The sequence below is a fragment of the Cyrtonyx montezumae genome, unplaced genomic scaffold, assembly GCF_038088225.1.
Source record: "Cyrtonyx montezumae isolate F1298 unplaced genomic scaffold, pur_monq_1.0 scaffold_2, whole genome shotgun sequence".
NCBI classification, from domain to species: domain Eukaryota; kingdom Metazoa; phylum Chordata; class Aves; order Galliformes; family Odontophoridae; genus Cyrtonyx; species Cyrtonyx montezumae.
The window spans coordinates 18,528,407-18,544,188 of record NW_027071936.1 but is presented as its reverse complement, the minus strand read 5'-3'; the positions used below and the strand labels follow the sequence as shown (position 1 = coordinate 18,544,188).

At 41.5% G+C, this 15,782-nt stretch overlaps 2 protein-coding genes and 1 long non-coding RNA gene across 4 annotated transcripts in view; 2 read left to right on the top strand and 1 right to left on the bottom strand.

Annotated features, from left to right (window-relative positions):
* SNX25 (sorting nexin 25) overlaps positions 1–7,337 on the top strand; it is a 58,566-nt gene extending 51,229 nt beyond the window's left edge. Inside the window, exons 14-19 of the mRNA XM_065736538.1 lie at positions 1,869–2,033; positions 3,819–3,936; positions 5,098–5,164; positions 5,718–5,899; positions 6,049–6,149; positions 6,721–7,337. Of these exons, the coding sequence (XP_065592610.1) occupies positions 1,869–2,033; positions 3,819–3,936; positions 5,098–5,164; positions 5,718–5,899; positions 6,049–6,149; positions 6,721–6,795 (708 nt within the window). The 3' untranslated portion in view covers positions 6,796–7,337. The remainder of the gene's footprint in view (positions 1–1,868; positions 2,034–3,818; positions 3,937–5,097; positions 5,165–5,717; positions 5,900–6,048; positions 6,150–6,720) is intronic.
* A 1,339-nt stretch (positions 7,338–8,676) lies between these two features.
* On the bottom strand, positions 8,677–14,860 carry LRP2BP (LRP2 binding protein). 2 transcript variants are annotated; one of them, XM_065736560.1, is made up of 7 exons: positions 14,776–14,860; positions 13,868–13,981; positions 12,719–12,861; positions 12,531–12,636; positions 11,946–12,169; positions 10,123–10,288; positions 8,677–8,833 (listed from the first exon to the last, which is right to left on the bottom strand). In XM_065736560.1, the coding sequence occupies exons 2-7, from the start codon at positions 13,901–13,903 to the stop codon at positions 8,768–8,770; spliced, it is 741 nt and encodes a 246-aa protein (XP_065592632.1). In that variant the 5' UTR covers positions 13,904–13,981; positions 14,776–14,860; the 3' UTR covers positions 8,677–8,767. The 2 variants fall into 2 exon arrangements, with proteins under 2 accessions (XP_065592632.1, XP_065592631.1); XM_065736559.1 differs by lacking the exons at positions 13,868–13,981; positions 14,776–14,860 and adding an exon at positions 14,032–14,091.
* On the top strand, positions 14,388–14,960 carry LOC136048766 (uncharacterized). Its single transcript, XR_010622219.1, has 3 exons — positions 14,388–14,458; positions 14,586–14,883; positions 14,921–14,960. It is a non-coding gene; the product is annotated as an uncharacterized LOC136048766 (long non-coding RNA).
* Positions 14,961–15,782: the final 822 nt, after the last annotated feature.

The window sequence follows — 15,782 nt, the reverse complement described above, 5'->3', positions numbered from 1 at the left end:
TTCCAAACCAGACTTTGGATGGTCTGTCTGAGAGACCGCACACCCCTGTCCCATCTCGGCTATAGTCTGCAGCACTAAGTGGTGTCAGAACTTCTTCCTTCGTAGTCCCATGCAGTCTGGGTTTGGTGCACAGCTGGTTGGCTTGAGAGGCTGTCAGTAGGGAGGTGGAGTTGTGCCTCTTGCAGGGTGGAAGGAGAAGCAGCTTGGCTTCTGCTGGCCTTGGGCGTGTGAACTAGGCTAATACTGCTGAGGTGTACATAAATTTAATTGAATGCAGTGAATGATTACTTTTTTTAGGTCACCTAAAGCCTCAGGTAGACAGCTCTGTTATTTAATTTCTTTAAATCTGTTTAAAGAGGTATTCTTGCGGAGGGAGTGCAGTTTCCCCTCTGGGGATAAATTTGGTCTCAGGTCACACCTACAAATTGCACATTCAGCACTTGCTTTTTATTTCACAGCACTCTTTATATGAATGGCTGCTTTTTAAAATTGATTACTTGAATTCTCCAGCATACATGTAATTCACGTGTTCCTTGTTAACTGAAATATATCAGTATTAAAAGTGTTGTTGTAGATCTCAGAGTTACCTTCCTATTTACTAGTGACTTATCAGACAATCAAACAGTGCTGCTTGCCATGAACACTTCTCTTGAGGGTAATGTTATTGGTCATCTGGATTCTTTCACAGGAACTAGAATTGAGCACCTTTACTTTTTAGTATGAACTTTACTTATTCCTAAACTGATAGGATTTCAAACTCAGACAGGTTGCTAATTTGTGTCCAAAAAACACTACTGAAAAGATATGTGCTCAATTTATAAACTATGTGATTATGAATCTTCATGTTTTTTTCTTAGATGCTGTCATGATCCTTTACCAAAATGTAGGTGGCAAACTTTGTCCTTGTCTCTTATTCCTTCATGCCCTTGATAGAGCTGTGATATCCCTTGCTCCCTGATGGTTGTACAGTGGTTGCCCATGCTCTGAGTAGTGCTGCTAGTGCCACCAGCAACAGACAGAATAAGAACAGCTGTTCACTTGACTAGTGCCATTTTGGCACTCAGGAGCCCAGTGGCTACAGAAAACCTCCTCCTTCTGGGTCAAGCACTATCACCAGAGGGATTCCAAAAGAGTGTCTTCTCCTATCCTGTGGGCACGAAGAGGTTGGCAGTAACCCTGTTGAAATTACAGTCTGGTGTGAGGGCTTGAGGCAGCCTTTGTGTGCATGTTCATTCTTTGTAGGGATGCATAACCTTAAAAGAACTTCTGTAAGATATTTGAGAAATTCAATTCATGGCATGTGTGGGTGGTGGAATTCCTCAGAAGCTTCTCTGCCTGGATGTGAACAGGTGGGCACTCCCAGGTATGTTTGACTGAAGTCTAGTGTCTAAAGAAGATAACTGAATAATGCATTGAGAGTGGATGCTCTCTCTCTCTGTTGGCTAAAAGGAAAGCAAAGAACAAAACAGCTCAGCTCTGAGGATTTGCATTGTTAAGCGCGAGAGTCATCTAAAATGCATGAAGTTGAGATGAGTTTGGTTGATAGTAGCCAGTCCTCTACTGGTAAGTTGATTACTGACCAGCTAAGGAGCAGTAAAAAAGTTCTGGAATTGTCATTTTTAACTACAACACTGAACAAGCAATTTCTTACAAATTAGAACCTCATGTTGTTAATAAGGAAGTTGCAAGATTAAAAGCTTGATGAGCTTCTTAAGATTATCATAGTTGAGAGTCTGTCAGGCAGATTATTTTTTCTCATTCTACTTTTGAGCTGTGTCTTAATCAGTTTTAATACCTGGCTTGATGCATTTTGTTCCTTACAAAGAAATATTTAATGTGTTTTTTCTCTCTCTGTATTCCTTTCACAGAAATTGCTCTCTGATGAAAGACTCTGTCAAAGTGAAGCACTTTATGCCTTCTTAAGCCCTTCTCCAGAACACCTCAAAGTGATCGACGTGCAAGGAAAAAAGTCATCTTTTTCACTCTCATCATTTTTAGAGCGACTTCCTTGTGACTGGTTTTCTCATCAGGAGGTAAGTTATCTTCCCAGATTTAATTACTTAGCCAGAGTAAGCAGAGAGCCGTTATGACAACACATTTGAATGGCAGGTACTATTGGAAGGCGTTTTCAAAGGTCATTCTTAATTTAGGTAAACAAAGATTCATAAGGAAGAGCTGTCTATGAATTTATAAGGTGTTTTTAATAAAATAAGTTTCCTGCCCTTTCTCTCTCTCTCTCTCTCTCTCTCTCTCTCTCTCTCTCTCTCACACACACACACACGTAACTTTGCAACCTATCACAAATGAATGAAGCCTGTTCTATGTGGGATTATTTTTTATTAGTATTTCCCACTTTCTGTGTTTTAGACATGCATATTTTAGGGAGTTTTTCTCTTAAGAGACTTCCTTTGGCAGTGGAAACTTCTGGAGCAAAGCTGGTTTTTATGAGGAATGTCTGCAAATGGTGTTCAGGCTCACAGAGGGAATTTGGGCATGCAGATGGTAGCCTGTGTGGCCAAACAGGTTGGCACATTTCATACTGAGCCATAAAAAAACCAAACAACCTCATGTTTGAAAACACAACAAAGGATAGATGAATGACTAAAATAGCTTACTGACTAAAATAGCAATTCCATGGTGCTCTGTCATGTGTTGTTTGTGTTACCAGATATACAACCTCCAGGGAACTGCTTCATCTCTGGTTGTAATGTTATATGAAACAATTCTTTTGCTAAACAGAATAAGAGTCTGCATTTACTGCATTCTCTAAATGGAGGAGGATTCACTTGAGCAGAAAAATAAAACAGGGACTGCAGAGAGGTCATTGGATTCACCCTTCTTATCCAAGTAGGCTCAGCAGTACCAGCAAAATTACTTGGCAAGTCTTTATCTGGGGTGTATTTAAAGCTTCAGTGACCAATGGATGTTCTGCAGCCAAGCAGGGGCAGTGTGTCCCAGTTCTCAGCTCACTCCTTGGTTATAAGCCTCTTCTTACCATCTAACCCAAATCTTGCTGTATTTGACCAGCTCTTGTCCTGTCTGCGCCAAACACAGAGCTGCCCATTCCCTTTCTATCCAGAAAACCTTTGTGTTTGGGTGAGGATCATGCTCTTTATCAGGAGTTACTACTTCTGTGGGTCTTTTATTCTTTTGTTTCTTGGTCTGAGCAGCTCTAGCATCTCCTGGTTATGTTCTGTGTAGTTCTTACAGTTCAGTTCAGCACTCTCCTGATCATCTGCATTTCTCTTGGAAGCATGACTGATCTCGAAACACACTGCTCCCACTAGGTTTTCATATTCTTATGTATGAAAATCTCTTCTACACACATCATGCATGCATCTCTCTGTCCAATGGACAGCATTCCTGCCTACGTATCGTGCTTTTACTTTTGACTTCTGCACACCAGCACGGCTCTAGGATTTTTTTCCTGTACTACAATATTTTTGTTTCCTGCATTTATACAGCAACTTATTGCTGCTTTGCAAAGCTGGGGATTCCAAAGGTGGGGTTTGGTGAATGGGAAGAAGGGGTAAGACCATCTGGTGTACAGCTGAGATGCTGTAGGATAGGACTGTAAAATCACAGAACGAGATGGTTGGAAGGGACCTTGAAGATCATCTGGCTCCAACCCTGTGTTCAGGCAGGGTTTGGGTGACAGGTGATCAAAAGTTCGTCACCATTAGGTAAAGAAAGAAAACAAAATAAGAGAAATCAAGTCATGAAGGAGGTGTTCTGGACCAGAAGATAAGGGGAAAAAAACCAAACAAGCAGTGTTGAGGAAATGTCATGCTGTGTCTGTGTTGTCCCTCTGTTCTTAGGAAGAAACGGAAGAGGACAGTGACCTGTCAGACTATGGGGAAGAGGTGGATGGAAAAAGGGACTCTATTGCTGAGCCATGTTTCATGCTGATTGGGGAGATTTTTGAGCTGCGAGGAAGTAAGCTGCAAACCTGCTTATTTTCTGATGGAACCTGTGGGCCAAGAAAGCCAGGGTGCTCTGTAATTCACATTATTCTGCTATTTCAAAAAGTTGGAATATTCTTGCAATCTCTGTAGCCAACTAACCTTGCAAGGAGCTGCTCTGCAACAGTTCCTGACTTCAGAATAAATGCTCTGTTCCGGTGTAACGTTGCAGTAAAAATGCCAGCAGTAAGGGAGAGAATATGCTTTTTCATTAAAGAGAGTAAATCTGGAGAAAGTAGGGAAGTACAACAGCACGTTGACTGTAAATGGGCAGCAGCATATGAATTATGAGGAAGAAAAGATGTCTCCATCACAGAATGTGCCAGCAATGAAGCAGTGTGGTTTTAATGTCCATTTCAAGGTATTATGGATGCATTTCAGTTCTGCAGTCTGTGTAATGGAAAAGATGCTGTAACTGTGGCACCTTTCAGTACCAGATTTTTTCTTTCTTTATCCAATTGAGTGATGGTAATAAAGAAAATTCTATTTGAATGTGGAGCCACACTTGACACTATAAAATTAGGTACAGGGTAACTATTACAAAATGCATTGCCTTCCAAAAATGACAGATGTAGATTCCAAATAGAGGCTTTTCTTCTGATGATGGTGAACAGCATGAAAGAACTCTTAGCTGCTAATTACTAGGAAGAACCCGTGTTTGTTCCTTTAATTGGCAATGGAAGGCTAACTGTGTGAGTGAGAGTGCTTTCAGAATTGCAGTGCTGCTGCTGTGTACTGTACTGTAGTATTCATCTACATATATACTACATAGCATTGCAGTCAGAGGTACAGAAAGGGTATGAGTTTGCAGGGGCTTCCTCTTCTTCTAGCACAAATAGTGGTTGGGCAGTCCCATGGTTCAATATGCTTAAAATATTCTTGAACATTAAAGCTTACAGTATCAGTGGCAAATGTGTAATGCAGGTGTTTGTCATCTGCAACAGTAAAACAAACTGTATAGTAAATAGTACAGGGAAAACACTCAAGAAAAAAGGAGACTTGTGTACCATTAGTTAATATTTAATACAAGGATGGGCTTTTTAGTTTGGGGTTTTGGGGAGGATTCTTGCTTTGGGGTAATGGGGGTTCTGTAATGTTACTGACCCTTGTTTCCTGTCCTTTTTCACTGTTCCAGTGTTTAAGTGGGTGAGAAAAACATTAATTGCACTAGTACAAGTCACTTTTGGAAGAACCATCAACAAGTAAGTGCCCGTTACTTGTACTGAACCTGCAACATTGTTCCACAAGGAAAAGACTGAGCAGAGTTGTTGAGAATATCAATAATAATAATAATCCTGGGTACGTTGCATGTGATAATCCACATTTGCGTTCCATGGTTCAGCCTACAGCAATGTTGAGAAGCCCCTAGACAATGGAATTATCTTTCTGCCCACTTACCCAGGACTTTTTCCCATACACACGGCTTTACTTTTGAAAAAGTAAGACTTTCTTCTCAGTGAAGCGGCCTTGTGTGTGATGAGCTGCTGCCATTTTTCAGAATGACCTGGCTCTGAGTAGCTGCTTGTGGAATACTTGTTTGCAGGTTACACTGAAGTGCAGCCTTCTATACATCTCAGTCAGGTTATCAGCAGTGATATCCATTCTAGAGCACTGCTGCTCAGTCCAGCACGCTGTAATGCTGGTGGAGTTGGCACTGGTAAATAGGCAGATGAAGATGAGCATTGCTTCCGCTGTTTTTAGTAAAAGGTAGATTTGGGTAAGAGGTGATGTGCTCACATCCATGCCTTTTTACAGGCAAATCCGTGACACTGTACACTGGATGTTCAGTGAAGCAATGCTTGTTTACTATATTGGCATCTTTCGAGATGCTTTTTGGCCAAATGGAAAGTTAGCACCGCCACCGATTGCCAAGAGCGATGAACAAAGGCAAGAGACCAAACAGCGAGCACAGCAAAAACTACTTGAGAACATTCCAGGTGAGAACACCTCCATTCTGCTTAATCCCACATCTAATAACCAGTAAGGAAACCACTTAATCAAATCCTGTATGTATTTTGGGTAGTAATGTCAGTTGGACACTGCCTAGCAGGAGTGAAGCTGTATGCTCAAGTCACGTTTGTTACAGACACTCTGCAGAACCTCGTTGGACAGCAAAACGCCCGCCACGGTGTAGTGAAAGTGTTCAATGCGCTGCAAGAAAGAAAGGCCAACAAGCATCTGCTCTATGTGAGTAATTAGAAAACTAGGTTTTTAATTATAGAATCCTCTTAATTGCTGAGCTCCACTCGCTCAGAATTAAAACCTAGGGTGTGTGGTTATGCACATATAACAGTAGGATGATACTAATCTCTGCGGATAACTTTTTTTTTCTTCTTGAAAGAAGTTAGAAAATTACTCATTTCATCATTTGAATCATTTTGGGGTAACAAAAAGCTGTTTAAAATACAGCATCGCTTTTGTCTGAGAGAGTCTCCACCCCACCCAAGTTGCCTGATTTCATAAAGTGTGTGCTGATTTGTTGGCATAGCTGAGAAGTGGACACCCACTGTTTGCTTGGAGAATTCAAGGGACAGAGAGCTCCTGGGCTGGATGCATGCAAGAGGAGCTGAAGGACCCTACGTGCTCTTCTTACCTGTGATCACAGAATCACAGAATTGTAGGGGTTGGAAGGGACCTCTAGAGATCAGTGAGTCCAACCCCCCTGCCAAAGCAGGCTGATGTTCTGAATATACCAGAAAGGTTAAAAGAAATGCTAATTTGGCATCTGTAATCACCTTCAATCTTCTCTGTTTTTCAGGTTTTGCTGGAACTGCTGCTAACTGAACTGTGTCCTGAGCTACGAGCTCATTTAGAGCAGCTTAATGCCACTTAGGTTTGAATCTGCACAAGTGGACCACTAGAGAAATGTCTATGTCCAGTAATAGACATTAAACTTATTTTCCTCTTTTCCATAGAGGGCTGAGGACTATGATTATTTTTAGGGTTTTTCTTTTTTCCTCTCGAGATTTTTTTTGTGAAGTAAACATACTTGAAAAAGATCTGATGCTGTAGTAGGGTAGACAAAACAATGTTGTATAGTTGCCAATTTTTATTTAAATTGTTCTATTTGACTACTCTTCTGTTTCAAATATAGATTGAAAAATAAATGTTCATATAAGCTCAAAGAAACCAGAAACTATTTTAAACATTTATGAGAAGAAGTTTTGCTTATAGTGGTAAACTAATGAATGTTGTACAGTTCTAATCTCCTCACTGAGGATTTGAGCATTCCTTTTTTCTCGTGCATCGAAAAAGCCTTGTTGTGCAATATTAATGTAAAGCTATTGTGAAAATTTTATCAATTTTGTTTTTACCAAAGATTTCCTGTAGTTTGAAGCACTTGTAAGCAATAAATAACAAAATTCAATTTCGGTACTTGATGATTAGGCTGTACTAACAACTATGGTATGAATTCAGCAGCGCCAGTTTCATAAGGAATATCTGTTTTACTGACTTATTGAAGTCTGTGTCCAGAATATGTATTTTAAACTGGTTATCTCTAACCAGAATCCCGTGCTAAACGTCAGGTCAGAGATTAGTGCTTACGAATTGCTTCTATGAGTGACTAAGTAGGTAATCAAACTATTCCAGTAGCTTCCCTGATACTACTCAGGGCTTTTTCCACACAGTTTCAGGCAACTTTCAAGTCTTTCCCTTATTTTATACAAAGGAAGGAAAAAAAGAAACATCTTCAGGGCTTGTTTTTAATTTATGTTAAAAAAAAAAAGTATCAATATGTTCTTAAAGCCCATCTAAACAATTAAATACCAAAAAGCTCCAGGTGCCATTCATTACTTTCTTTCAGATTTAGTGTAATTGTGTTCTTCAGAAAAACAGGACCGACCACAAAATCCATCTGCTGTAGTGAAATCAGTGTTTTTACTAACATCTCACCTCCTTTTGCCACAGAGCTGAACAGTTTTCAAGTGACAGCGCAGTCCTAGGAAGCAAGCTCTCCCGCACATACCAAGTTTGACAAGTAAACAGGTATTTAGAAATGTGCAAGCTTACCATGGCCATCAGGAAAACTTCCCAGAGGTTCATCCAAGTATTGTATGGTAAAAGATTCATAAGGCTATTCAGATGTATGCACTCCTAACCAAAAGGTCCTCCAGCTATTTCTAATACAGGGCTAGTGTAATCAGAACGTGAAGAGGATAGAAGAAATAGACCTGGTGTGGCCGAGAAACAAGCTTCCAGGCTGATGCCTTTTCTTCTGCCGTTCAGTAAGTAGAATTCACTAGTAGTAGAAATTGGTGTGGTTCAAAGTAAAGCTTTTTGTCATACACACCACTTTCTGACTTGCAATCTCTTTTGCCTATGGGTAAAACATGTTAAGATGGTTCAGTAGATGAAGATGAGTTAGAAAAGAATGTAAAAGAAAGTATACATGCCACTAGCAAAGACAAGATTTAAAAATGGAATTCAGCATAAAGTCGTGAGCTGTAAATGGGCTGTAGGTGAAAATTAGATGAGTTTGGGTTCAGAATACCTAAATAGTGAAAATGGAAGAAGTATGCAATTCTTTTAATTTGGTTCAGTTTGATTTATGTGCTGTATAGCAGTGCTACATTGAGAAATCACAGGATGCCTGTCCCAGTGAAACATCTTTAACTGAACTAGTCTTCAGAACTATTTGAAAAGTTTGCCTTTGCCATGTATCTCAGTTACGTGTAAGCTTTTTGCTTTTTTTCTTTGTTATATAAGTTTGAAATTCAAGCCACAAGTGAACAGTCTGAAATTGAAGATTTAAGATGACTTATTGCAGGGAGTATGTGTAATACCTGCCACAACTGAAGGAAGCACTAAATTCTTCCAAGATTAGCTTTCAGTTCAAGATCAGAGGCCACATCAGGATCCAGAAGGCATGCCTTTGGAAACAAAAGAATATGGAGTACTAGCCTGTAGCTAAAACAAAATTGTACACTGCCAGTACAACACTAGTAAGGCCGTGAAGTTTGGTATTTGATACTACATCAGGAAAACTCAGTACTTCAAAATGAGTATACTCAACTCTTGTTGTTAGCCTTAGTTTCATTTTTTAATTAAAAACAAAAGAAACCTCAATTTTCAGTTTAGGTGAGTATATGTTACTGAATGATTAACAACAAAATTATTTTCCAAGTACAAAAGAAACTGAACACACCCACAGTTCCATTCTTTCAGAAGTTTTACAGTCACACCCTTTAACTACTTTACTCCTTGATGTGGTCTGTTCCTTCTCTAGGATCGTAGATGCAGAGATGGATGGCACCAGATACAATTTGTTTTTATACTGAGCTTATTTATCAGTAGCAAATACATTGCTAGCGAATGGTGAGTGAAAGCTGTAATTTTCTGTCCATAATGCTAGACCAGACAGAAGACAGTGGGATGGACTATATTCCTTTGTGATGCCATACAGTAATCGAATCTTGATGTACTTTTTCCATACCTTCTTATCTAGGACTGCTGGCAAACAGGGTCACAGCAGCCAACCTTGTGTTCCTTTCCTGATCTCAACCTATCTTCTTAAAGGCTTTTCACAGCAAAAAACCCAAACTATTTTAAATTATGAATCCAGCTGAAGGCTTGCCTGTTCTGCTAGGCCTTTTCTATCAGTTGGCACACTGAATAAGGAGCCACAGAAATTGCCAGCTGCTAGCTTACCATTTGCATAACTCTCCTTTTATTTGGACTGCACCCAGCTGGGCACTGAAGTATTTGCAGAAACAAATGATCTGTGTATGAAGAAGTCACAGAGCATCTCAGCAAGACTACATGCACACTTCTACACTCCCTCCAGTTAGCACCACCATCTTGCCTTTACTTTCAGGCAATACTAACGTAGTTCAGTTTTCAGAAGCCACTATTAGTCTTTTTGCTCAGGCAGCAAATCTTACTTCAACATTAGCACTTATTTAGAAAATCTGAAGGGAGCTCATCTTCTGCATTACTGACCTTTTGTGCTCTCAGGAGGTATAAAGTAGTTTGTAAGGCTTTAGAATCACAGAACCACCAAGGTTGGAAAAGATCATCCAGTCCAACTGTCCTCCTCTTACCGGTACTTCCCACTATGCCATGTCCCTCAGTACAACACCTAAATGTTCCCTGAACACCTCTAGGGATGGTGACTCCACCACCTCCCTGGGTGGTCTGTTCCAGCACCTGACCAGCTTACCTTAGAATAGTACTTCCTAGCAGCAGCCTCATCTTGCTCTACACCTCGTCCAAGATGGAGGCACCTAGCCAGGTAGAAAGCAGCCATAGCAATCCCTTTGGCTATGTATGCAGGGAGACAGTCAGTCATCGTTGCTAGCATCTCAATGTTGTCATTTGCTGTAGTCCTGTTGTAGAATGTACAGCATTAGGTTAGAGAATGCTATTCCAAGTCACAATTTAATTCAACTTTATTTCCATGTGACGTGGTAATGCCTCCTTTCCATTTATGTATTTACTCAAGATAAGCTGAAACTTCATGTATTCAGCAGGCTGAACAGGATTCTTCTATTTGGCATAACTTATTATTACTTGAATATTCTGATACTGAATATTAAAAAGAAGATAAATGCTGCAATCATTTTCACTGCATGTATACCAATTATGAAAGGAAACATATCTCACACCAACAGTTTCTAGTCAAGTATTTAATGGAAATTAATATGAGTGGAGGAAAGGCAAACCTCTTCATACAGCCCAGGCTGTTATAGATACTATCAGAGACACTGAACATCCTGGACATGCATTTTAGAGCCTGATGTTGGAAGACCTCCTTAGGAAAATTGCTTAACGACCATTTCAGCTCAGTCTCTTTCTTACTTCTGCATACATCTGTCTGCTTGCTGTCACCTTATTTTCAGCATGGCTTTATTTTATTTGTTTTACTATAAACCATTTGAGGAGATAGAAAGACCATTGTTTGAATTATCAGGCTATGATTACTAATGTTGTCACTACAGTATTAGGCAAAGCATTTGTAATTGGAAACTGAAAGCAGGAACTCCCAAAGTCCCACGTTTTTGCCTGGTATCAAACCAAAGAAATCATCTAGCAAGAACATTCAAATACAATGACAGCAACCTACCACTTGAGACAGCATTTGTTGCCATCCTTTCCAGAAGATACAGAACAAGATACCACAGCAAGTATGAGTACCCAGTCAAGTCAGACAAAAATTCTAGTTTTGCACAGCTGACTTGCAATGGTAAGTAGAACTACATGGATTAATTACTTGAAGTGAGGAATATCAGTAGCTAACCTAGACTTCAAATATTAGGGAGGGGTAACTGTACATAAATGTGTGATGTCTGTACTTTCTAATATACCGTTAGTGCATAAAGCCACCAACTGTTATCGGCATGAACGTAAAAGGACCAAAGAATCATGACACAGAAGATATGGGTGTTTGATAACATTGGTTTAGTTGCTATGAGATTTTCTAGGAGCAATCCCCATTGCGTGGAACTGTTTCAGATATGGTGGCAGAATCTTTTCCTTCAGAAATGGTCATTTCTAGCTGCACTGTGGGATTTCATTGCTATTTTCTGTGAGCACAACCGCAGCGGATGAAATGTGCTATTTATCTGAATACTGTGCCTCACAGCACCACCTGGGGGGGGCATGTTCCAAACAAGACTAGCTAAAAAACAAACAGCTAGCCCAGGCTGCACTGCCATCAGTGTATTTGCAGCACAAGAGGGAAAAAAAAACAGCATTCTGTGGTCAAGGAATCTACAACCCTGTTTTCCTCCTGGGATTCTAATTCAAGCGTGGTTTGCTTCACAGCATCAGGAGAAAAAGTTCACGTGTACTGAATAACTGAGAACCCTACTGACTTACTGTGGCAGTGGTCTGTTGTTCCCCCCCTTTAAAAATGAGGTCTTGCAATTCATTACCTCACGTTTCTTGATCTTGAGAAGACAAGTTCATGAAAATACACTTTCATCTAAGTAAGATCTGTTGTCTTAGATGACTATAATAAGAAATTAACCAAAATTAACTGACCTTTGGGCTATGGCAGCAGCTGTTGAGAAGAATTTTCTATTGTAATAATATTCCACAAGGTGGCCTTGAGCATAGATGTTTCCTCTGTCTGCTGCTGCTTTCAAGCACTCCAAAGCAGCCTTAGTGTTCTGACGTATGCCTTGTCCGTAGAGATACATAACGCCGAGTGCACCCTGCGATTCCAGACTCCCGTTGCCACATGCTTCTGAATGCCAGAAAAACGCCTAAGCAAGGGGCACAATATTGTTTCCTGCTTATCTCAATGAATGTTTTGCATTATCTGAGTAACTTTCAATATGAACACCTGTTTGATTTTTGAAGGGCATCAAGGCTGACTGAATTTTAATCCACTCTGTCCTCTCTGATATCTGTGCTAAACAGAAATACATCTCAGCTAGCAGCAGCAAGTCAGTCCAAAGGGAGAGGTACCACCCATGTCCTCATATGGGCTTAAATGAATGGTAATGTCTAGGATTGCTTGGAATATGCAGTTTTAAAGATTCAGGTATACCACTGCAATTGTTCTGTGAAATCCAAGCTTAGTTGTGACTCGCACAATTTGGAAAGGGTGCAAGTGGGCTTTACCTTCTTCAGGTCTTTTAGATCTGGCATGGAATACAGCATTCCTAAAGTGCTCTGGGCCTTTACACTTGCTTTTGGATTCCCGTGGTCTGCAGCAATAAGCCACAACCTAAGGAAACAGAGACCAAGAAAGCTCAGTAGCAGTAGCTCAACACCTTAAACTCATCAGGAAAGTTCCTGTCTGCAATCACCTTTCAGCCTCTTCAGTTGAACGCTTAACACCATATCCTTCATAGTATGCTCTGCCAAGATTGTACGCAGCTGCAAACTTCAAGTGTCTCGCTCCTGGGGAATTGGAGTTGAGTATTTTCTTCATGTGTTCCACTCCCTTTTCCTACAATTGAGGTGTCATAATCATTACCTCTTTAAAATGTGTGTGGACAGTGTGGCTATCAGTGAGGTTCTGACATCTCGTTTACCTAAATACCTCTCACATTTGCAACATTTTGGAAACTACTATATTGTTGTCTAAGTGGAACTGCCTGATGACTTCTAACAAATGCTGCTTCTTAATGGCTATTGTTCTATCATATACATAAATCTTTATTTTCTGTTGCATCTGCAAAGATTACTAGAGGCGTTCAAGACCCTGAGCAATGTGGTCTAGTACCAGATCTGGAGGCTGGTGGCCCTACCTGCAGCAGGGGAGTTGGAACTTGATGATCCTTGGGGTCCCTTCCAAGCCAAGCCATTCTATGAATCTCTGATTACGCTTGGATATCTTGTAACTTAATCTCTCTTCTCACCTTACTTCCAGAATACCAGAAATGTAAAAGCAAGAAGTGCTGGCTGTTTGCAAGTCAAAGAAACAGATTTGCTTCTAGTTTCTATATGAAATCTAGCATGCCTCTACATTTTCACAGAGCATGACTTCCTCTGGAGTTATCTGCATCAACACAGTAGCAACAGAAGTCTTGAAAGTGCTGTGATGGTTTAAGGAACTAGTTCTGGGATGCTTCACACTTGGAAATACTGCTGCCTGATTTCCATGCTTACAGATTTACACTGGTTGTTAAAAACCAACAATTCAATAGCGATTTTTAACCAAGCGACACTGTGCCCATACAGAGTACAACCAAACTCACAGAAGTGGTTCTTTAAAACACAAAGTACCCCATATTTATTTTTCAAATAAACCTATTTCCTTGTGCCTGTGTTTGAGAGTTTCTTCAGCCCAGATGCCTCCTTCATTTAGGATGCTTTGTAAACTTCTGTACCTTATGGAACTATTTCTAAATCAATGGCCTATCTATCTTAAATTACCAGGTTTACAAAGAAGCCTTTAGTAATTAAAAATTGCTATTTGTAAGAGAAGTAAGAAGTACAGCTCGATTACTCACGGGATCTTTATTCGTGCCTAGTCCATCGTAATGCATTACCCCAAGCTGATACAGTGCCTGAAAATCTGTATCCTTGATTTTTTCAAATTGTACCAATGCTTCTTCATACCTCCCCTGGGAAAGAAGGATAAGACACAGTACACCCAGTGAACAGCACCACTTACCTCTGCAGCAGATCTTATAGATTTTCAGTCTGAAGTGTTTCACTCATGAAAAAAGAGAACAAAACACAACCACAGAAGAGGCAGGAAATGGAAAGAGAGTGAGTTAACAACTGCAAGAACATTGGGAAAGGATGGAAGTGCTTAGGACTTCCAGCTGAGGCTTTACTGTTTTCATATGTACACACAAAAAACCCAAGCACCCAAATATAAGCAGTGATATGCAAACACGGGAGAACCAGGTGCTGAGAATAAACCTGCACCAGACTCAAGAGAGCTCCACCTGAGAGCTTGCAAACCACAGTGGGTCAGAAGTGGCTTGACATGGAAATTCAGACTGACTTCTCAGGAGAGAAGAAGGGTGGAGGGTTGAAAGAACTGCTCCTGCCCTTTGAATTTAGCCTGCAGACGTGCCTTTACTGCTCTACGGGTTGGCTTTTTTCCCCACGTGCTTACAGGTGCATACACTGCAGTGCTGGCAGTACCGGGTCTGCTGTCCTATAACACAAAGTACAGTGCGTGCTGTTTGGCCAGTCGGCTGCCCTACAAACACACAGGTCGGGAGGGAGGCCGGCTATGGGATTACCTCGGGGGCAAGTGTAGGGAAAGCGTACTTTGTGGGAACACCCGGTGATTTCCACGGGTAAAACAGGAGTGGGCATCTCCTGTAGTTTTATAAGGCGTCTCTTACCGCTAAAATGGAATGCAGTCAGCTAATATCTACTTCTAGGCAAAGAAAACCCCAACCTCTTCATAGCACTGCTGTCCTCTCAGAAAACACGCCCGTGGATCTCCGTCTTCTGCTCCCCCCGCCAGCGAGGCAGCGTGCCTGCCGTCCTCCGCCCGGAGATAAGCGTCCATTCGTTTAAAAAAAACAACAACAAAAAAAAAGAACATTAAGCGGACTGAAACAAAAGGAAGACGAAACACAGCGCTACGTAGCGATGCAGAGGCGGACACATCTCCCTTTCGCGAGGGAAGCCGCCCGTCCCCGTCCCCGTCCCCGTCCCCGCAGCCGGCAGCACGCAGGCGGACCCACCGGCCGCGGCCCGGGGCAGCGCCTGGCAGCGCGCTTCCATGGCAGCCCGGCCCGACCGCCGTTACCCGCCCCGGGCGTCAGCGCGGGGAAGGCGGGGCCGTGCTGCTCGCGGATCCAGCGCGGGGGGGAAGCGGGGCTGGCTGTTTCAGGCTCGACGCGGGGAGCCCCACCTCGTACAGCGACAAAAGCTGGCAGCCTGCAATACATTGCTCTCTCCGCGCCTGGCGACGCCGGCGTTGAGTAGTTCAGCCCCGTTTAGGCATGGCAACAGAGCGCTTCTTCCACTTCGGTGTGGATGCCAAGGCTGCAAATGCAGCGTAGTGCGGCTGCACTCATAAAAGCAGTGTTACAAACCGCTGTACGCTGCGTGCCGGGGTTGCACACACTGTATGCTCAATAGTAACAACAAAAAAAAAAACCCATATCCTTTCAGCAGTCACGTAAATAATTCTGGTGTTGCATAAGTTGGATGTAGATACTATATATTTAAGGGTATGGTTTTTCACGGTGTACATGAGAATACAAGTTCATAAAATTCAGAACATACAGATTTTTTTCTTTCCTTAACCTTCATCTAAAATACCATTATCAACTCTGAAAGCAGTGAATGATGGCTTTGAATGGACTCATATCAGGAAATCCATCTGGTTCTGAAGAACCTGAATGGTAAGAGTGCAGTTCTTTTTGGCAAGAAAGGATTTCGTGAAGGAGAAGG

Excerpts from the sequence above, each read along its gene's own strand:
- LRP2BP (XM_065736560.1), bottom strand. The coding sequence starts at position 13,903 with ATGCATTACGATGGACTAGGCACGAATAAAGATCCC. Across the intron at positions 12,637-12,718 it reads TCAACTGAAGAGGCTGAAAG|GTTGTGGCTTATTGCTGCAG; the intron begins GTGATTGCAGAC and ends CTGTTTCCTTAG. Across the intron at positions 8,834-10,122 it reads CTAGGAAGTACTATTCTAAG|GCATGCCTTCTGGATCCTGA; the intron begins GTAAGCTGGTCA and ends TTGTTTCCAAAG.